The 23,309-nt window shown below is 40.0% G+C and overlaps 1 protein-coding gene and 1 long non-coding RNA gene across 3 annotated transcripts in view; one reads left to right on the top strand and one right to left on the bottom strand.

Annotated features, from left to right (window-relative positions):
- Window positions 1-5,064, bottom strand: part of LOC108789131 — an 11,420-nt gene extending 6,356 nt beyond the window's left edge. Inside the window, exon 1 of the long non-coding RNA XR_001941380.1 lies at window positions 4,979-5,064. This is a non-coding gene — a long non-coding RNA (uncharacterized LOC108789131). The remainder of the gene's footprint in view (window positions 1-4,978) is intronic.
- Window positions 1-23,309, top strand: part of LOC108789130 (dimethylaniline monooxygenase [N-oxide-forming] 5-like) — a 25,639-nt gene extending 2,330 nt beyond the window's left edge. The window contains exons 1-9 of one of the 2 annotated variants that reach the window (XM_018559067.1): window positions 4,983-5,128; window positions 5,292-5,318; window positions 6,436-6,624; window positions 7,512-7,674; window positions 13,265-13,407; window positions 14,728-14,924; window positions 16,973-17,328; window positions 19,968-20,040; window positions 22,848-23,309. In XM_018559067.1, coding sequence (XP_018414569.1) covers window positions 5,015-5,128; window positions 5,292-5,318; window positions 6,436-6,624; window positions 7,512-7,674; window positions 13,265-13,407; window positions 14,728-14,924; window positions 16,973-17,328; window positions 19,968-20,040; window positions 22,848-23,193 — 1,608 coding nt within the window. In that variant the 5' untranslated portion in view covers window positions 4,983-5,014 and the 3' untranslated portion in view covers window positions 23,194-23,309. Of the gene's footprint in view, window positions 1-4,982; window positions 5,129-5,291; window positions 5,319-6,435; window positions 6,625-7,511; window positions 7,675-13,264; window positions 13,408-14,727; window positions 14,925-16,972; window positions 17,329-19,967; window positions 20,041-22,847 lie in introns of those variants that run through there. The other variant, XM_018559068.1, reaches the window with a different exon arrangement.

Here is a 23,309-nt window from a genome sequence, read left to right as displayed (position 1 = left end):
TGATACGCTCGCGGCCCGCCCCGCCCAGCCGTAAGATCACGGCTGGCTCCGCCCAGCGCGGCTTTCAGCGCGGCTCAGCCAAGGCATATGCCTTCGGCTTGACTAAGCTGATCGGCTAAGTTCGGGAGCTGTACGGGCTATTGTGAATAGCCCGTACAGCGGGTCCTGGGGCCGAAGCTAACCAAAGGATCAGCCGAAGCTATGGCTAGAACCTTCGGCTGCTTCGTGAATAGACCCCTATGTAACTATGATAACTGGCATCACACAAGGAAGGGATACAAACTTTAAGCAATGGAAAAACCATCTATGGACTGCGTTCCATTAGGATTCTATTAATCATCAACAAGGACAATAGCGCTTTTAAAATAATGTGGCTAGCCATTTTTACAAATGTCAGATGTTTTTGCATGTATGCAAAACCAAAGGTGATATTGACAGAATGATAATCACATGCCTTGCCTAATTTACGTTTTAGACAAAGGTTTATTGTACCACACTGATCTTTGTCCTTTTCTGTTATTCTTGGCATTGCCATATTTGTCATAGGTAATGGTGATAGAATGTTGACAATTTTTTTATGTTTTGTTAGCCTTACATGTATTTGTTATGAAGATAATCTGTCACCTTCAAAGTGAACCTGTGGGTTTTAACTTAAGACCACATAACAATCTGGCAGTGTGACTGTGATGATGCCTTTACACTAACATAATTTATTAAGAAAATTGCAGGAAACAGCGATTGTGGCACTCATGGATGTGCTGTGGTTAGCCCCTTCCTGTTATTGTCTACCTATTGGTTGCAGAGTGTAAACGGGGGCCTTACTAGCCAGTAGAGAAGTGAGAAGAACTGGTAGAGGCAGACCACAACATACCCCTAGAGCTGTGATCCCTGGCATCACCGATTTTCTGGTCAACACTCAAGTTAAAGAAAATTTTAGTCAGAAACTTGTAGATGCATCCACGGAAATCCCACTGACAATTACTAGGTTAGAAAATTTGCATTTAGCTAGCATAAAAAAGGAACTAAAGATAAGATATACCTCTTTGTCACATATCAAAGTATTTTGTTAGTAAAAATATAATATTTGATATTATTGTCAGTTTTTGATTTATCAACGTTTTTCTCATGTAATAAGATATGTGTGTGCTTCTATATGAAATTAAAGACACAACTTGCATAAATTAATAAAATTTTGAAACATGGATCTAATGCAAGTAAATTCCTCATCTCCCAAATTTGCATAGAGAACTGATACCCACACAATAGATTCTAAGACACATATGAATCTCAAGCTGCCAAGACCAATATCAAAGGTAGATGTTTAACAAGCAAATCATACCTTATCTACTATATACTCTACAAAATAACAAAGGTCATCTTCACAAATGATGTTTTCATTTGAGATTGCTTAGTAGAGGAAGGGTGAGTGAATTTATGGTGTAGGTAAAAGTAGGTTGTAAATTAAACTCACCACGGGGTCTCTGTTACTCTAATTCTCTGCTTAAAAGTTCAAGTCTGAATGAGCTTAGCTTAGTTTTTCTTCATGATCTTCTGTGGATATACGAGATCAGGAAGCAGTTCACACAAATTAAATGTAACAAAATGTTCAGTTAGCGGATCTGAATAATGGGTATATACAACTCTTAAAAAGATGACTCCAAAATATGGAGCGGGAAAAATATATAGAAACAAAAAAAGAGTAGTATTTTTGGATGGCTGGGTCTCTTAATAATCGGTTGGTTGTGTCTATTGTCATAGGAGGTACTCTGGAACTAAGGTGGGTCCAGCAACCTATTAATATGCCTGTGGAGAGTATGTCAGGCTCCACGCAGATCCTTACTCTCCAGTGATGGGGTTTCTAGGCTAGCTTGGTTATTCAACACTGGTGCCCAAGTAGGGTGGTCCTGGTGTTTGTGCAGTAATCAGGGCCGTCTTTAATGCAGGGCAAAAGGGGCAGTTGCCCAGGGCCCACTCATTGTTGTGGGGCCCAAAGCAGCTGCCCCTTGAACAGGTCCTGCACTGCAAAACTCCTACCACTGGCCCTACATCTCAGCAATGACAGCAGAGCGTTGGATGATCGCAGAGCGGGTCACACGGAGAGAAGAGCTGGGTGGATGCCTCCCCTCCCATGCTGTGTGTATGTGTGTGCTGGAGGGGGAGGCTCTCCTATGACCTGGACTCTGATGTTCACTGGCCTTTGCACCTGGATGGGGGCGAGGGAGCCTGCCGGGTGAGGGGACCACAGCCTGAATCAGGGCACCATAAACAGTTGGTGTCTGACGGGGAGACCCTGCATGTCTGTACTGGCTGCTGCATGTGTGTTTTAGGGAACACTAAACGTCCACAGAGAGGGGTCACTATGCTGCTTGTCTGCATGTGATGCGGGTCACTACATGTTTTCCATGTACATATGATGGGGAACACTACACGCTACACATCAGTGCTAGCGTAAGGCTGCATAGACAGTTGTCTGAGGGAGCCGGGGGGTGATAATCAGAAGAGTGAGACGTGACACCCGGACTTAGCTACAACGCCAGGGCAGAGGCAGGTAAGCTGGGCTGGGCTGCTGGGGCATTGTGTGTCCAGTCTTATGATGATGCGGGTTGGGGGTGCCCAAGAAAATGTTTGCCCAATGTCCAATCAATATTAAAGATGGCCCTGGCAGTAATAGGTTATAGGGGGGAAAAAACGTATGTCTAACAAGGTGCCTCCTAGTAAGGTGGTGGCTTGTAACAATATTCTGGATCTTTTTGATCATTTTCTTAAAACCTTCAGTTTGTTTTGCGGCTCTATGGCCACTTCATTAGGAATAGGTGTCTAAACTTTTTGTAACTCTCAGTTGCTCGCCACTGTGGAATGTGTGCAACTGCGAGACATTCACACACACAGGTACGAGAAGTTCACACAAACCATTCCTGATTAAGTGGCTAAAAAGCCATGAAATGCATTGAAAGTCTTAAAAAGGAATTTTCCCCAATAATTAGATGTCTCCCGTAACAATTGATTTTAAGACATTTAACTCAAGTAGTTAAATCTTAAAAATGTATTCAGGTACCTTAACTATTAACAAAAATTAGCTCATGTGTTTATCACTCGGCTGTAGATCCTCAAATCATCTCTGAATTGGTGCTGGCACTGTCTTTTCTTCTAGAGCAGGGGTAGCCAAACTCCGGCCCTCCAGCTGTGGTGGAACTACAAATCCCATGAGGCATTGCAAGATTCTCACAGCCACAGACATGACTCCCGGAGAGAGATGCATCATGGGATTTGTAGTTTCACCACAGCTGGAGGGCCGGAGTTTGGCTACCCCTGTTCTAGAGGGTGGCTACTTTTGTTCCCCATGGTTCCTGTGTGTGTGGTACAGTAGCCACTGCTCCAAGCTTGCTCCCGTGATGGACTACAATCTCATGTTTGGTTTACTAATGTGTATTGAGATTGTAGCCATTCACAGGAGTGAGCTTGGAGTGGTGGCTACGTTATATCACACAAAAGGATCATGGGGAACAAAAGTAGCCACCCTCCAGAATAAAGGACAGTGTCAGCACCAATTCAGGGCCAGGGCCCGATAGCAATTACGACCCTGGTAGTTCTGCCAGTGATGTAGTCAATCACAGGAGCGAGCTTGGAGCAGTTCATGGAGACCATGGAGAACAAAAGTAGCCCCTCTTCAGAAAGAAGGATAGAGCCAGCACCAATTCAGAGATGATTTGAGGATCTACAGCTGAGTGATACAAAAATAAGATACATTTTTGTTAATAGTTAAGGTACTTGGATGCATTTTTAAGATTTAACTCCTGAGTTTAGTTTCACTTTAAGCCCTGAATGTGCAGCACCATGGCGATTGCAATCCAAACAGAGCCTAAGATGGCACATTCCTTGGTTGTAAGGGATAAGAGGTTGTAGTTCTGCTTTAAGAAATTGATCAGTAAAAGTTATTTCTTCTAAAGCTTAATATTTAAGACTATATTTACAAACCACCACCTCACCAGCAGGCATCTCAGTAAACCCTACAACTTAGATAAATACTACATTCACATCTTGGTCCCCCGTTTCTTGCTTAATATCTTCACTTGGTATAATTACAGTTATACCATAAAACAATAGGTAAAACATTCTCTCAGTCTTCCGAGAGTGGAAAGAAGGACACCTTTTAAAACACAATATCTACGCAAAGGATGCACCGTCTAATCATGTGGTCAATGAGAAATTAAGTGCAAGAATTATCACTTAAACCCACGGGGGCTTTTTCTCATGGCTACTTCTCTGTTTTGTTAGAGTTTGAAACTGAACAATGTGATAATCTGTAGAATGGTTAAATAGTTCAGTGTAAAATGAACAATTCAGGCAGTTTGCGCAGCGCTTTACAATATATAGTACATTTATTTATTCATATTTCTACAAAAGAGGCACATTTGAGAAGTAATAAAGGACAGTCTCTCCAATGGCGAGGCATTGGGAAACTATGAATATAATTCAAATTATTGTAGAGTGTACAAGTGTGTAAGACAATGAAGAAGGTCATAAAGTATCTAGGAAATATTCACAGTCATCCTCAACATAAACTCAGATTGAAGCCAAATGACTATTACTTATGTTAGACATGTGTTCAATCTTTCAGTAGACAGACATCATCAGAAGCAAATCTTTCAATTTTCTTTTTATCTAGGCAGGTATTTATTAACTATTGTGTAAGCAAATCTCCCGTTCTGGTCCAAAAAGGGGCACATTGGTTTAATTAAGGTAAGGTAATTACCCGCTGCCCGGCTTCCTGATGTTGACGACTCCGGTATCTGTACTCGGTATGGGCGAGTACAGAAAGCAAAATATCGGTACTTGTACTCGATACCGAAAAACCTGTATCAGTGCATCCCTACTATAAACATATTCCCTGTAAGTGATCATTTAAAATGACTATTAAAATAATTTTGACATTGACCCTGCTTCCAAAAAAATTGCTTATGTTAACTTCTTGTTTTACAGAATTCCAGTTCATCATATCAACTAGAATTCCACCATGGTTAAAAGAGTCGCGGTATTTGGTGCAGGATGCAGTGGACTGACTGCTATCAAATGCTGTCTCGATGAAGGTTTGGAGCCTATGTGCTTTGATAAGAGTGGAGATATTGGTGTATATTATTATATATTATATATATATATATATATATATGCATACATACACACTTTTACTTATTATATCTATGTAAGTAAACCTTCTAGAACTATAAAATAGATGACTAATACTACTTGTTTAGTACAATTGAATCAAACAGGCTTTCTTAACAACGTATAAGGGATTGTTTATATACCAGCACTTCAGTGTGGTTTACTGCACCTGAAGTCTGCCTGTAAACCGGTATTACTGCTTTTTACCATTATAGTCTAGACCCCTGTTTATGCATCTTTTTTACATGCAGTAACTGCTAAATACTGCAGTTTGTGTGTGCGGTTATAAGCATCCTTTTTGGACTTGGACACTAGGGATGAGCAAATCTGTCCAGTTTCAATTAACACAGATATTTGGTGAATCATGTTAGAAATTCAGAGAACCTGAAGTCTATGGGGTGAAGCAAATTCAGCAGCTTCATTTCACTGACCCTATGATGGCTTTAAACCCTTTTATAGTGGGGGAAGACTGGCTTTTGCAAAATCCCACCATGATTGTCTTTTCTGATGGTTATGGTTCAATGGCCAAGCAGCATATTATGACCGGACAGAAAGTAATAGAAATCCTTTGAGAGGTAAAAAAGCTCCTGTATATATGTATTTTAACTGTGAGTTGTGCTGTTTGCCTAGAGTTCAGCTTTAAGTCTGATGGCATTCCAGCATTAAAAAGATAAAGTTAACTAATAGTTTTACTTTTTATCAAAACTTTTTCACTCTGGGCACCCCTGAACTCAACCCCCCATGCACTTTCAAAAGTTACATGACCACTCTTTATTGGCCACCGAGTTGGGCTGAACAAATGCCCGTTCTAATGGGCTTATGTAACACATTTTTGTTTTGATGAAAGGTTCTATTTAACTAACTGCTTTTGATATAATCAGTTAAGAGAATTCACTGCCAGAGGGGAAAAACAGAACCTTCAACTGATGCCAAACTTGGAAGCACAAAGCCCAAACTGATGTTGCGGCCAAATTCCAGGCATTCTAAATGCACACCCTGTTGATAGAACATACTATTCCTGTCATGTATAATAAATCTATCAAGAGAGGATGTTTGAAGCTTGTTTTCTAAAACCAGTTAAGATATTTAAAATTAGAACCAAAGACTTAATTTTTTACAGCACCTATATTCTGAAAAAAATAAAAAGAGCATCACAAAAGTATACAATACATGACAGAAAGCCTTACTATAACCACTGTTTTTTCAATGATCTGACTTCAGTAGCCTAGCTGGTCTATAATCTGAATTTCTGCTGTATGATGTTAATTGCAGGAAGTTCCTGAAGATGACAGAGCCAGTATTTACAATTCTGTTATCATTAACACATCTAAGGAAATGATGTGTTACAGCGATTACCCAATACCAGACGACTACCCCAATTACATGCACAATTCAAAGGTGCTGCAGTATTTCCGGCAATATGCTGAACATTTTCAACTGCTAAAATACATCCGTTTCAAGGTAATTATTATAAATATATATGTGGATAATATGTTGTAAACCCAGTTAAAATTGGGTATCTTTTAGAATGATACATTCTGGTTTATGCGGTGATGTCTATGACATGTATTTATCCTGGAAGCCCTATAATACAAATATGTTGATGCCTACATGGGGGTTCTCAAAAGATTTAAAGGAGTGGGACAGTTTTATTTTTTTTTATTTTTTTAAAGGTGAACCTTTTCTATAAGGTAGATATTTTTGTAGTAAAGACACCTTAAAGCCTTCATGGGATTTTTAAATAACAGGATTCCTCTTTATTTTTATGGAGAAGGATTTGTATTTAGAATATACACTGCCTTATTCATGTTCATTGTTCATGGTAATTCACAAATCCAGTAAATCAAGGCAACTAACGAGAATCCATCATGCATTTTTCTAATTTAAAGTCTATCTAAATCCAAGAACAAAATGTATTGAAATATATTGAAGCTTTACAGTACTTGGGTGTGGTGGCTGCATTATTTATTTATTTTCTTTAACTGGGTGATCCTGCCAGTAACATACTTCCTGTCCTAGGGTGATAACGCACACTCACTGTACCATATTTATATAGGGGTAGCAATGTCACCCTAGTAAAGGAAATTATTTAAAACTAAAGAACACAACCCCTATCATCATCATCATCATCATCATCATCTCCTTAACATGAGGAGAAGTGTTCTGTAGGAGTTGGGAACAATGCTAACTGATAAAAGTACTAACTTGGCTTAATTTATGCTTGCCTCAATGGGAAAGAAACATAATCACTGGCCAGCTGATGGCTAGCATGTCCTGTTTGCCTCTTTTGTCATTGACAGCAGTAGGTGTATTCAACTGAGTTATGTCTTGTTCTTCCTTACATGAAGACAGCTGTTTGCAGCATTCAAAAGCATCCAGATTTTCTCACCACTGGCCAATGGGATGTTGTCACAGAGTCGGAAGGAAAACAGGAGAAGCATGTCTTTGATGCCATTCTTGTGTGCACAGGTCACCACACACATCCAAAATTACCTCTTGATTCTTTTCCAGGTATGTCACTTTATTAAGGTATAACCAGACACATGAAGATTTCACCATTTGCCATTCCTTTTCTATTAAGTGACTTTTACCCCTAATTTCATAAAGCTACACTCACTGGTCACTTTATTAGGTACACTTTACTAGTACCAGGTTCGACCCACAATTGTCTTCAGAACTGCCTCAATTCTTTGTGACATAGATTCAACAAGGTGCTGGAAACATTCCTCAGAGAGTTTGGTCCATATTGACATGATAGCATCACACAGTTGCTGCAAATTTGTCAGCTGCACAATCATGATGCAAATCTCCCATTCCAACACATCCCAAAGGTGTGCTATTGGATTGAGATCTGGTGATGGTGGAGTCCATTTGGAATTAACTCATTATCATTCTCAAGAAACCAGTTTTATATGATTTTGTGACATGGTGTGTTATCCTGCTGGAATCAGTTCCACTCCTGTCAACAGGAAACTGAGGCTACAGTCCTCATGGGCTGACTAAAATTGGACAATAGAAGATTGGAAAAACCATCCAAAGTTATAATCTTCCCGTGCAGCAGGGATGAGAGATGTATTTGCAACTGTAAAGAAATCACTGATTCACCTTCCCCTCACCCACAAAACTGCTTGTTTTATTTTCCCAGGACGCAAGATGCACATTCTGTGAATAGGTGAGAGTAATTAATTTCCCCCCTTGCCCCTTTCACAGAATACCATGACATAAATAAATAACAATTCCTTATCAATCCTCCCTCTTGTTCATTAAATGAATACCAAGTATGGAAATAACTCATCTTTTCTTTCCCAGACCTCTCTCCTGCATACCTCCATTTAGTAAGGTCAGATTAACAGTAGAGAAGCTACATACCTTGGTCCCCATACATACCAGCACACTCATTCTTACCCTACTCAAGCAGGTTTTGGGTTCCTTCTGTAAGACAAAGTTAACCAAAGCAGAGAAAATTGCTGATTACAAAAAGAGTCTTAGCTAGTATCAAAACTTATCCAAAGGCATACCTGGACAGCAACCTCTCACAAGGAAGTATCCATTTTAACCCTTGAAGGAGTTTCATATCTATACACGCTCCAGGTTATATGGAAGTCTGAAAAAGGTTTATAACCAGGTACATATAGATGGTGTATAACACTTTATTTTTAACCCTTTATACCTTATAGAGTATGTCACTAGTGATAAGCTGGGGCTTGGTGCAGTTCGCCTGAGTTCAACCATGCCCATTTAAGACTATGACCGCCAGTCCCTCCTCCCAACCCGATCAATTGTGGGGAGTCGCACTCACTGCCCTGCAGCTGTTCATCACAAAGGAGTTAGTAATGCTCCCACCACAGCTGTCACCACAGATTGGGTTGGATGTTGGTGGCAGTCAGAGTTTTGAGTTGGCTTGAGTGAACTCTTCTAGTCACCTTATCTTAATTGAGAACAGAAACATAATGTAAGTTTACAGTTAAATAACAGAAAGGATATACTGCATTAAAGAGAACACTCATCAATGGAACACCCCATTTGTAATAGGAATACAACTACACGCCTGACAGTGAGCTTTATTAAACCTCCAAGCAGTAATGGCCAAAAACCAATTCAGCAGTTCATTTCAACTCAAGCTCATTTTATGTATTATGAGGATCAAATGGTGTTCACACCTATGTCACTATTTACAGGTGTTACATGTATAATACTATCTATACTTGTTAGAAGTCAGTTGCTGTTATGATATACTTGTTTATTTTATGGATGCCTGTACTTGAACTCTACTAACTCTACTGAACTCTACTGGTTGCCTGTACTTGAACCTCCTGAACTAAGAACTTTAAAACTGCTGCCCAGACTACAGAATACAACAAATTGGTGACGAGGATGTTTCTTCTATCTCTACAGCAGCCTGCACCTTAATTAATTATTCACTGCCTGGGAGCAAAAGGACAGCATATTTTCTGTACTCTACCAGTGCAGATGATAACTATAATACAGCTCTCCCTGCCTTAGATAACTTTTTTTGTGCCAAAAGAAAACATGGTTGCAGAATTATATAAATTCTGGCAACGTGGGCAGCATAATGGTGATTCCACAGTACAATTAACAACAGCTTTGTTAGAGTTGGTTGTTACCTGTGAGTTTGGTGCCCTAAAAGATGAAATGATAAGACAACAACAAATAGAAAAAAAACAAACTCAGCCATCATTAGAGAAAGATTGCCTTTGGTACATGGTCTAACTTGAGCAAAGGCCATTACAATTTCAAGCCATAGTAAAACTGCTGTGGCTGAGGTAAAAACCCTCAACAGGTTTCTAAAGTTACTGCCCCAGTGTTTACCGTCTTAGGTATAGATAAATTTGATGCTCCGATTCAATCGAAACTTTAGTTCACTGTAGCTATTACTATTGCTTCTGCTAAAAACGGCTACTTTATTGTCCTGGCGCTTGATACACTACTGCTGTGTCTGTGCTGCTTGAGGAAATATACCAGAAATACTTTGCAAAGGAAGAATTTACTACACTTACTCTAATGTGATTGAAAGAAATCATAGCCCCTAGCCACACATTTAGAAAGTATTTTCAGAACTCATGGGAGCGATATCCTTTTTTATCCTGGATCTTCATAATGTATACCACCAGACTTTGCTTGATAAGGAAAGTAGGAACGTCACTGCATTGACTACCCATGAGGACCTATTCAATTTCAAACGTGTACCTTTTGAATTAACTTCAGCACCCAGTTGTTTTAAAAAACGAATGTTTTCAATCCTCAGTAATGTACCTGGTGTGCAGTGCTGTTTGAATGACATAATTGTATCCAGCGCAACTCTAGATCGTCACAACAAGCACCTTTACAACCGCTCTAAATTGCATAGAATCTGCAGGACTGCAACTCAATCTTTTGAAATGCTGCTTTAGAGAAACTCAACTGTTATTATTAGGTCAGATTATATCTCAAAATGCACTGTTTTCCTGCATGTGTGAAAGCATGTGGAGGAACTCCTGCTCCATCTGACTTTCAGACATTACATTGTAGTATTGCAAATTTATTCCCAATTATTCCACAGTAGCAGAGCCATTGAAAGCATTACTACATGGAAAAGCAAGCATGATCTGGTCAGAGACCACCCAGCACAGTTTTAAAACAATTAAACAGCTCATCATGAGCAGTCCAGCAGTAGCATTATTTGATCCTTCTCTAATTACTATTGTTACTACAGTACTGCTTCAGGTTAGGGTGCAGTCCTGACACAGTGATATGAAAACAGGTGGAGAAGATGTTGCTTTTGTATCTAAAACCCTTACAGAAGCAGAAATAATTATACTGTAAAAAGAAGCCCAAGAATGTGTTTGGGCAACAGAAAAATGAAGAACATACCTGTGGGGTTGATAGGTTACCTTGTGAACCTACCATAGTCCTTTAACTACACTGCTTACCACAAACGGATTAGAGTGAGCAGGAGTGTCTATAGCCAGATGGTCAAAAAGCCTACTAAATTTTAACTACACAGTACAATACAAAATAGGTTTGAAAAATGCTACTGCTAATTGTTTGGTTACTTTTACCAGCAGCTCCTAATACACAGAATAAGGATGTTGCAGTTGTTGCATTTGCTGATATAGATGCAGTTATGGCATCTGAGTTCAAACAAACTTGTCTGGCATGTCTTATTACAAGTGCAATTATGGGACATTCTACAAAGCAATTTACCAGACTCAGAAAATAAATCCTGTTCTGTTACCTTACTACAGGATTAGACATGAACTAACCTTAGTTGATGCCTATATTGTCCATGGATTTCATCGCTTACCAGAAACCTTGAGAGAGTGCCTTATACAACTTGCACATGAGAGTCATCAAAGAATTGTAAAAACAAAGCAAAGTCTACATGAACTATATTGGTGGCCAGGAATGGATAAACTTTCCTGATAGAAGTACTAACTGTCATACACTCTTGTGTTACTTGCTAGACTCATGAAAAGTCTGCAGTCACAGATTCCACCACTCCAGATAGTGACATTTCCTTATTCTGCTTGAAAAGAGCTTGCTATTTATATAATAGTTCATTCACAGAGGCACCTGTGCATCTGTGACTTGCTATTATATTAATGGATTATTACAATAAATGGCTAGAAATTGTGCAATTGTTTTCTATGTGCCCTATTCACACCATACATGTGCGGTGGTAGGCAGAAAAATGCAGCGCAACCGAAATGGTGTAAAGTTCTGAAAGTTTTCACTACACAGTTCTACATGTCTACAGAGAGACTAGATCTTCAAAAACTCAAGCAACATCCGCTGAACTACTACATGGCAAACAAATGTATACTAAACTACATGTTGTAGACATACAACTCCCACCAAGTCGAATGCCTCTGTAATCATGAGTTACTAAGGTTGTTAAAAGTGAGCAAGATAAAAGTAAGACATACAGTATATTGTTTGGAAACATGGTGTGAGAGAAGGACACTTTCAGGCTTGATCTCTAGTTAGAGTTAAGAAACCTGGCATATTGAATCAGAGACAATCCAAATTTTCCAATATGTCTGGAGTAACAAGTCAACATTACACCTATGATCTGTCTGATGGATGCATATGGAATGGCAGTCATCTTAATTTGTATTGATAACAGTGATAATTAATAATCTAATGATAGGATTATTAGATCATTAGCCCGTACAGCACCCCTTCGGTTCTACTGAACCGAAGGGGTCCTGGGGCCGAAGCTAGCCGAAGGATCGGCCGAAGCTACGGCCAGATCCTTCGGCAGCTTCGTGAATAGACCCCTTAGAGTCCTACATCCCTAGTCTCTATTCCTACATCCCTATTATTTGTTTGCCATACCTCCCAAGGGATATGGATACCCCCGGTTACGACATTTTGCTCTAGGAGATGAAATCTAAATAAGAACCTGTTATTGTTATTATACGATTCAAAGATTGTTCACAGCGCAGCTATCTTTCTGTAGAGGTGTTTTAGTTTGACATTGAACATTGAATCCTTCACAATAAAAGGTTCATTATAATGTGTACGTTCTTTTATCCTAAAACAAATTTGGTGAAGGAAAGACCAACAGTTTCTACCTTGAGTTTTATTGAGCTTGTCATAAACATTGTTTATATGTTATATTAGAATTTGGATTTTGTTGGCATAGATTTACATTAAGCTCAAAATTCTAAGGGCTCATGTGCATGCATACAACCTCCTATAAAAGTCAATGGCATATGGTTGCACACCCGGAATGCAGATTGTCTGCCCTTGGGGTTGTACGCTATACATATGTGCACGTTTAGGCAAGTCCGTCATATACCCTGCATACAGAAAATACACTGCAATTTTTGTTGCACACCCACAGGCAGCTGTGTGCATAAGCCCTAATATTGTAATAAAAATATTTACATTTAAATTCTACTTTTACAAATCTGCACTTGAAATGTTTACTGCTGTACTTAACATTTACTATGTCTATTGTAAAACCCAGTCTATAATGTAATACACTTATAAAGCACCTAATGTTCCAATTCACAGCATTACCGTGATAAAACAAGGGTATAGATTAATTTAAACAAGTTTCAGTTAAACAATATTTCTGTGATGTTGTTTACAGGCATTGAAAACTTTAAAGGTCAGTACTTTCATAGCCGTGACTACAAAAATCCGGACACTTTCAAAAACAAAAAGATAATAGTGATTGGTATTGGAAACACTGCAGTTGATCTGGTGGTGGAACTCAGCGCTGTAGCTAAGCAGGTAAGTAATTACCTTCTTCTCAGAGTAGGGGGAAATCCTGCCTGTGATTGTTCTAGAAACTAACTAAATTTAACATATGTGGATAGAGGAGGTCCCAAAAATTAGGAAATAACTAGGTCAACAGAGGCGCCCATTCGTTGAGAAGGTCCAAGACTAGATTTGTGGTTCTGAAAAGTATTTTATTTATATTAATATATATAGGTAAAACACTTTAAACGCATTTCACATATAACAGTGGCAACTTCTTCAGGATGGTGTGTACAAAAACAACAGCTCTGGGTATAAAGTAACATATATACTAGGTATGCATTGATACCGAAATTAGTATCGATGCCAATACTGAGTATTTAGGCGAGTACTCGTACTCACCCAAATGCTCTGATACTTAGCCCAATACCGGATTTCCTCTGACCGGCAGTGCCGCGAGGGAACATGGAGCCTGCTTCCCGGCCAATCAGCATTGAGCCGGCCAAGCCGGTCACAGTGCTAAAAAACAGTTACCTGCAATATGTGTACAAAAATACAGTTCAGAAAGAGTGTTATAACTTTCTCACCATGATTCAAGTTAACATATGATACTCCAATCTGACAAAGTCACTGTACAGATCCAATTTGTAACCTTGGAACAACCAGAATCATAGCTCCGCATGCTCAAAAACATACCTTCTGTACTTTTCAGTTAAAGCATTTTACACTCTTACCAGCCCAGTGTTGAAATTTTTTTCCCCTCCTTATACATATAACCATTTCATTCTCTTTAGCATAGCAAATCCTCACTTTTTGAGTTCTGGCTCATTGTAAGGTGGATGTTTGACAGTCTGTTTGTAAGAAATTATGGTAGCTTAGTCAAGTGAATCTTTAGCTCTCTGTAAGCCCCCTTGTTGCTTACTTGTAAGCTTCTTAATGCTATATTACAAGAATTTACAGTATTCCTCAAGTGTCTCCTGAATACATAGTATGGGGGGAATTTATCAAAACTGCAGCAGACAGAAACTGGAGCAGTTGCCAATGGCAACCAATCAGCTTCTCTCTTCAGTTTGTTCAGTTAAGATTTGAAAATTAAAGAGAGAAGTTGATTGGTTGCTGTGCGCAGCTGCTCCAGATTGTTGTCTGCTCCAGTTTTGATAAACCCCCCCCATGTGTTCTCCTAATTTAAATACTGTAGTGATGTTTCATTCATAGTTGATTTCATGATGATATTTCCTGGTACATATTTCTTCCCCTATCCTGTCTGGGACCAAGTTGGCGCACTTTTAATATTATTTAATTGATTATATTTAAATATTATCAAGATTTCAGCATCATCTCTTTTTTTTTAAGGTATTCCTGAGCACTAGGAAAGGGGCCTGGTTGGTGAATCGTGTTTGTGATAATGGCTTTCCATTGGACATAGTTTTTTTCAGTCGCTTCAATGCTATTTTGCAATGCACTTTTCCATCGATGATTAACTCCTACATGGAGAATAAATTCAACTCCAGAGTTGACCATGACAACTTTGGTCTAAAACCTGAACACAGGTAATGAGGTTTTCTATTCTTTCTTAAAACGTATTATTAATAAGGTCTCAGAAGAATTCAGAAAAGGGAAACTGGAAAGGAATGAGTTAAAAGATCATGTACATCTATACATACATCTACTGCAGACATACTGTGCTGACCAATTTAACAACCTGCCTACACTGACAGTTAAGAAAGCCTTGTTTATATCTCTCTTGCTATTTCTATGCTATTTTCATAGAATCTTTGCATTATAATCTCTTTTGCTTATACACCTTTGGGCATGGTTTTTATACTATATGTATATATTGTTGAAAGCTAAGTTTATCTTTCTGACCGTGTTTCACCTTTCAGTCTGCTGTTCTTTTTTGAAAATGGCACAGCTGTGTGTGGCTCCGTCCACACATCCGCTTCATCCATTCACACATCCTTTCACATAATCTGGACAATCAGCCACTGGAGCTGAGGGACTAATAGTTATCAATGGAACACAAGTGCGGTGACGTTACTACACTTATAGTCCATTAATTCTTCCTCCCATCCATGTTACTGAATGTCTATACCATGGACAAGAACGGGAGGGAGAATCTGAAGGAGCCAGATAATTGCACCCATGATCTCCTGATTGCAGTTGCAATGCTTTGCTGGCTCCAATGCAAAACATAAAAAGGGCATATTCTTTTATAATGTTATGTGCATGTATTATTTTTTTTAGGTGGAATTAACCTTTAAATATGGTATTCTATATCCTGTTACTTATGGGGAGGTATAATACAATATAGCCATACAATCAATGATGTGGAAATGTGCATTATAATCATGCATAGTGTTTTTTGATACTTTCTAAAAAAGCTTTTGAAATACATGTAATGTGTGAGTGTGCTAATTATTGTCATGGTTATTGAATATCTCAAATTAAAGTAAACCAGCAATGAGTGAAATGTAAAGGATGACAATGTGGACCTCTCTCTACAATTACTAGCTGCATGGCTGTCATGCTTATGCAGTGGCCCCAGTCATTCCTGACACAGATCAAGCATGCAGTAGACATGTGCGATTCGTTTCGTTCCGAATCGAAATTCGGACGAATTTTCGTAAATTCGGACATTCGGATGTATCCGAATTCCGAATTACAGACATAACGAATGCAAACGAATCCGAATTTCCATTTCCGAAATTTCGGTAGCGTTCGCACGAACGTTCGTTTCGTTTTCTGTTCTTATTCGTTTCTTATTCGTTTCGTTCGTTGGAGCAAAGTGACATTAGAGAAGGAGAAAAAAAATTTTTCCCCCTCAAATGTCACTTTTGCTGCAAACGAATAAGAAACGAATAAGAAACGAATAAGAAACGAATAAGAACAGAAAACGAAACGAACGTTCGTACTAACGCTACCGAATTTCGTCCGAATCCGAATTCCGAATCCGAATTCACTTTCACACCCGAATCCTGAAAAACAAAATAACACAAATCCGAATTTAAAACGAAACGAAACTAAACGAATTTTTTGGCAGTGCACATGTCTAGCATGCAGTGTTTAAAGTCAGAAATCATGACTAGGGATGAGCTTCAGGTTTGGGTCGCCCATGAATTCGACCGGAATCCAGCCTGTTCGCAGTTTAGTGAAAGCCTGCCCCTGGCTGATGTCTGTAAACCAGCATCGAATTCTGTCCCCTCTGAATGGTATTTGTTTATTTTTTTTTATTGCAGTGGCACATGTCCCCCATTGTATTGCCCAACTACCCAAGCCGTTTTTAACAAGGGTAAAGAAAATTAGCCTTAAAACCCCCCAGAAAAAAGTAAGTAGATTTTACAGCAATAGATCTCAATGGGCTTTGATGCTGCATTTGAGGTTGTGAACATCTCCCCGGGCTCGTTGAACTTTGCCAGTTCGCTCATCCATATTCATGGCTGATATGACCTATACATTTATTCTGGTGAATGGAGTGAGCACTATTATATAGTAGAGTTTAGAACTGGGTATCTTCGGTCACGTTCCTATTAAACAACATCAGATATGTTTAATGCAAAAAATTTCATTTGTTAATAAAGTTCATCTGTTATATTTACAGGTTTTTCAGTCAGCATCCAACAATCAGTGATGATTTACCAAATCGCATTATTGCCGGTAAAGTGGTGATGAAAACTAATGTGAAACGTTTCACCGAGACAGATGTCTTTTTTGAAGATGGAACCGTAGAAAAAGACATTGATGTGGTCATTTTTGCCACAGGATATAATTTTTCATTCCCTTTCATTGACGAATCTGTGATAAAGGTTGAGCATAATGAGATTCCTCTGTATAAAATGGTGTTTCCTCTGCATCTGGAAAAGCCAACAATGGCTTTCATTGGCTACATCCAACCAGTTGGTGCTATAATGCCAGTCTCTGAGATTCAGGCTCGCTGGGTAACAAGAGTCTTCAAAGGTAAATCATAATATATTTCTTCATCACTGATTCATAATGGTAATATAATTAAAGCTGAACTCCAAGCAGATAAAAAAAGACACACATTGGTGCATCTCTGTATTGATGAATTCATCATTGCATGTATTAATTAGGGCTGCGGAAATTAACGATTAATTGTAAATTTTTTTGATTGATTCCTCCCGCCCCAGAATGCAGTGAGGCGGCCGAGATGCAATCCAGTGCGTTCCAGCACGAATCAGGCCGGAACGCACTGGAACTGGTGTGAACTAGCCCTGAAAGTCATAACATACATAGAGGGGAATTTATCAAAACTGGAGCAGACAGAATCTGGAGCAGTTACCTATGGCAATCAATCAGCATCCACCTTTTATTTCTAGACCTTAACTGAACAAACTGAAGAGAGAAGCTGATTGCTTGTCATAGGCAACTGCTCCAGATACTTTTGCTTCAGTTTTGATAAATTCCCCTCATACTGTTTGAGTGTGTGTGTAGGCCAATGTAGTTGGATCTGTATGTGCGTTATAATTAATCGAAATTAATCGATAAAAAAATTTGATTAATCGAACACGAACATTTTAATCATTACCAGCCCTAGTATTAATGTAACATAACAATGTAAGTACCTGAATTTGATTTAGTATCAGCCGCATGTAGTCCCTGTACAGCAGTATTCAAACTAGGAAAGGGGGGTCCAGCATAAGGAGCTAGTCATTTGAGCTGCAGTGCAAGGAGAATGCTGATAGGAGGAGAACACAGAGTGATATAGAGATGAGCTCCTCAGCATGCTGCTTCTCCTTTCATTGTCCATTAAAGCCTTGTTCACACCAAGCGTGTTCCAGGAGCAGAGTAGGGCAGTTACAGACCGGATCAAAACTGCATCCAATGTATTCCAATAGTATTTTGGGCTCTAGTTCACACCGCAGCGTTCAGGTCCAGAGCATGTAAAAAAAACTGCAGCAAGCCATATTTTACCTGCTCTGGAACGCATGCAAACGCATCAAAAACACATGCAAATGCCCTGGAACGCACTGAAAGCCCATTTTAACCAAAAACGGCCCGGAACTCATCAAAAAAGCGGCAATAAGCGCTGCAAAAATGTGGCACAACCCACTGAACTGCGTGTGCAGAAACTCATGCAGATCTGGTCTGCATTTGGTGTGAACAAGCCCTTACAGGCTGGGGTGGGAAGGAGACTGAACTGCAGAAGAACAGAATAAGGTCTCCTGTCCTGCCAGACAAAGCTGTGATATGTGGTATAGCTGTGTAAATCTCAGAACTGGATATTATTATTATTATTATTATATATAGATAGACAGAAATACAAATGATTTGGCAGGTGAAACAGCTGCCTTACATGGTTTTAATCTGTGTCTTTAGCTTTTTCACTGGAGTTTGGTTTCAAACCTATTTGGAGATGTAACATATTCTATAGCACATATGTTGTAAATGGTGCACATAATTCAGTTGAATAGCAATTGAAAAGGTAATTTGTAAACATGTAAAAGTGTATCTAAAGGCAGCACTTTTGTTTTTGTTTTAGATAGGGTAGTGAAAGGTTAGAACCCTGGTCAAGTTTATATTCCTGTGTCTCTTGCAGAGAATCACTGAAAATGATGGGAAATCCAAAATTTTGAGTTGTCACCAAAACCTTCCAATGGACACACTTGTTCTGATAATAAGAGGGGATTTCCATCAATTTGGAGAAATTATTTCATCTTACTTCTTGTTGTGTCAGGAAGTGAAACAAAATCAACCCATTGGAACACAGATATAAACCCCCCCCCCAAAAAAAATACAGGTGTTTTAACCATTTCCTACCTTAGCCAAAGTAAAAAAAATGGCTTAGACAATTATTGTGCATTGGACGGTTTGTCGCATTTATCGAAAATAATTTTGCCATATATAGTACATGTAATGAGAGCATTTGGCTGCATGTCGTCTGAATCATTCTCCCTGAAATCAATATGCAAAATTGCTGGTTGAAGCAATGCCCCTGCCTATAGGTTGCCTAAAGAAATTAAAAGTGTTTAAACTATCCATTAGATCCCATTTCAATGTACAGCTAAATGTATTTTTCAAAAATCTTTAATTCTCACATTATGGCTGACATTTTTTTTTCTCAGTCATTAATTCAGGAACTCTCTAAGCTCCCCCAAGAGCTCCCGATATGTACAGGGGAAGCTGCACTTCGAGCTTCTGCTGCATCAGAACAGGGTCTTTGAATGACATCTGTTCTGATGTTGTGCTCCCCTCACTCTATGTTGCCATTCACAAATATTCTCAATATTTCCTCATTTGGTCAATAAACATACTGCACTAGGAGGTGGTGCCTGCTTTGTGTTTTCTTGCATGTTGTCAAGATTCCAGTCATTATGATTGTGCTGTGCTTTGTGAATGGCACAACAGAATAAGGGGAGTGGAGTCATAACCCTGGAACTGGTTTGGTTTATAGACCCCATTCCAATGTAGTGTGACTCCAAATGCACATAATGTGAATTTTCTATGGAGCTTAGCGAGCTGCTGAAGTAACAAAAAGTGACAGTGTAAATGTAAAATTAAAGATAAAAAAATAAAACGATCTGTGCCAGGAGTTGGCCTTTAAATGTTATGTTTAACTATGTCTGCATTTGTTTTAGGTCTAACCAAGCTTCCATCCATGGAGAAAATGAAGGAAGAGGTCAATAAGAGAAAGGAAGACATGCAGAAAAGGTTAGACAATAATATGATAACTAAGAATCTGGATCTTCACTATTAAAGGCTAAGGGGTCTATTCACGAAGCTGCCGAAGGATCTAGCCGTAGCTTCGGCCGATCCTTCGGCTAGCTTCGGCCCCAGGACACCTTCGGTTCAGCAGAACCGAAGGGGTGCTGTACGGGCTATTTAGTATCAGCAGAGGGCCGGTACAATGCTAGTTTACTATTGGCTATTGCAAATTGAAATAGCCAATAGGAATCTAGCAATGCATTCCAATGGGCAAAAAATATATATATTTTTTTCTATTCTGACACGGCACACACAGACACCATGTAGCCATTCCCGAGACAAGGCTGTCTGCTGCAAAACAGAAGTTCTGCCCAGCATGAGGCAGATGAACAGATACAGATTTAAAAGGAAGAGCAGCAAAGAGAAAGCAAACAACCATGGATTACAGTAAGGCACACATTACAGTATTGTTTTATGTTAAAGAAACTGAGGGTTTAATGTCACTTTAATCTCTTTTTCTGTATCCCCTGTTATCAATGAACAGGAGTCCTCTATAGTGAGTGTTCCTGTTCATTCATAACATGAGAACATAGTATGTTTACTATAACCACAACTATGAATGAACAGGAGGTGCTGTAGATCACCTCCTATTCATTCACAATTGAGGATATAGTAATCATAATCTGTCTTCAATTATATACAAACACTCAGCAATCACTGACTGCTTGTACCCGTTCTCCTCTGTCACAGGAGGCTGAGCGAGCGGTGTATGGAGGAGAGCTCAGCCTCCTGTGACAGCGTGGCCTGTCCCCGCCCACACACCGCTCTGCCGTTCTGTGACAGGAGGCTTAGCGGTGTGACAGGAGAGACGCCGGACGCTCGCAGCGCTCGGCCAGCTGTCACACTTTCTCTCCAGCCCTACACCGACACCGAGCAGCGCCCAGCGCTGTATCGGCAGAAAAATTGCATTTTCAGCATATAGCCAAAAGTGCCATTTTCGGCCGATATGTTTCGATTGCCGATATATCGGTGCATCCCTAACCGATACCATTTTTTTTGTGTAGAGTACGAGTACCGGTATTTTTTTTTTTTGGTACTCGCCGATACCAAGTACCGATACTGGTGCCTTGTGCCCCAATTATCAGGAAGGCGTTCGGCGGATCATGACCCTGAGCCTGGCTTCCGGATTTCCTGTGAAGCCGGTGTTCAAGTGAAAGAAACCGGCTTCAGAGGCTACCCAGCTTCCTGACCAATCAAGAAGAGGGGCGGCGAGTCATGATGTCAACCCGCTTCCTGATTGGCTAGGAAGCCAGCTTCACTTTTTTTCTAGGTAGCGTGGCTTCCTGACCAATCAGGAGGCCAGGACATGAGTCATGACGTACCACTGGGCTTCCTGATTGATTAGGAAGCCAGGCTGCCTACCAGCAAGTGAAGCTGGCTTCCTTGCCAATCAGGAAGTCAGGAGGCACGTCACGACCTACCTCACAGCATCCTGATTGGCTAGGAAGTTGGCTTCACTTTTTTTCTAGGCAGCGTGGCTTCCTGACCGAGCAGGAGGCCGGAACGCGAGTCATAACGTACTGCTTGGCTTCCTGATCGGTTAGGAAGCCAGGCCAACCAGGAAGCCAGGAGGCAGGTCATAACCCACCACCCGGCTTCCTGATTGGAAAGGAAGTCGGCTGTATGATCCCTTGGCACTGCCGGTCAAAGGGAAATCTCCCTCTGACAGGAAGTTTCGGTATTGGGGAAGGTATCGGAACATTTGGACGAGTACAAGTACCCACCCAAATACCCAGTATCTGCACCGACATTAATATCGGTACATCTATAGTGCAAATCCATTTTATTGATAGTTGTCATTCAAACTGCAAGCCCATTTCTGAGCCTGATGAAGGGGACCCTGCGCGGCCCCAAAAGCGCTTGTCGATTGAGCGGCAACTATCAATAAAATGGATTTTGTACTAACATGCAATCTGGACGCCTGTTTTGGATGATATGTACAATAGCACATAAAAGACGCCACCACAAAACATGTCACTGGTTAACTGTGGCATTTTTTAATGGGGGCATGTTTTATGTTAAATACTAAGGCCTTGTTCACATGAAAGTGCGTGCGTTCCAGAGCGGTAGCTGCTGGAATGCACCGCGATCGCTGTGAAACTTCCCCCCGCATTTAGGGGCAGGAGGGGGCGTGTCGGTGCATTGTATTCAATAGCACCACTTCCACTCCCGCAGTGCGATCGAACGCTTGGCAAAACTTTTCCAGCGTTCCGTTCCACTGCAAACACAAAAAATAGGGCTTGCCCTATTTTTGCGTTTGCAGTTAAACGGAACTCTGGCAAAGTTTTGCCACACGTTCGATCGCACTGCGGGCTTGTACCTGGGCACAGGATTCCAAACCCGGACTGTCTGGGTCATTCCCGTACGGGTGGCAACCCTACTATGCTGATGACACTCAAATACACCGACCAGCTGTAACATTATGACCACTGACAGGTGCAGTGAATAACATTGATTTTCATGTTAAAAAAATGCAAATACCACCATTTTATTTTCTATTGTGTTTGCTTTTAGAAAAAAATATACATTTTTTTGGGGGGTAAGCAATTTTCAGGCCTAAAATGCAAAAATGGCTCTGACAGTGACAGGGTTTACAGGTCACTTATAGTGTCCACTGGACACCTGGGAGACAGGATGAAAACACAGGAGCACAGCTGTTAAACAGGGAGCATTGTCCTTAACAATATAAAAAAAAATAGTAAAGGTTTGAGGGAATATTTATTTAGTGTATTGTCTATGACCTCTTGTTTCAGGTACGTCAAAAGTGAGCGCCATACCATACAGGTGGATTATGTACCGTACATGGATGAAATTGCCGCTGAGATAGGCTGCATACCCAATATTAAGCAGCTTTTCCTGTCAGATCCCAAACTGGCCTGGCAGGTATTATTTGGCCCATGTACACCTTACCAGTATCGCCTGTGTGGACCAGGGCAATGGAGGGATGCCAGGAAAGCCATTCTAACTCAGAAGGACCGCATCATAAAGCCAACAAAGACCCGCAATGTGGATAATGAAATGACCCATGGTTCATTTAATATGCTTTTTAAGCTTCTGGGCATCTTTATGATCTTTGCTGCCATGTATGTCTTAGTGTAATTAGGTCAAGCAATGCTTTGATTTAAAAAGTCTGTTGCTACAGGCTTCAGTCTCTTGAGAACGACATATTTGTTTGACAAAATATCCTTTAATTTAGATAACTGTATGAATCCTAC

Source organism: Nanorana parkeri, unplaced genomic scaffold (genome assembly GCF_000935625.1).
Source record: "Nanorana parkeri isolate BGI_ZX_2015 unplaced genomic scaffold, ASM93562v1 scaffold378, whole genome shotgun sequence".
In the NCBI taxonomy this organism is placed as follows: Eukaryota; Metazoa; Chordata; class Amphibia; order Anura; family Dicroglossidae; genus Nanorana; species Nanorana parkeri.
The sequence above is the reverse complement of the archived record's forward strand: the minus strand, read 5'-3'. Positions and strand labels throughout refer to the sequence as shown.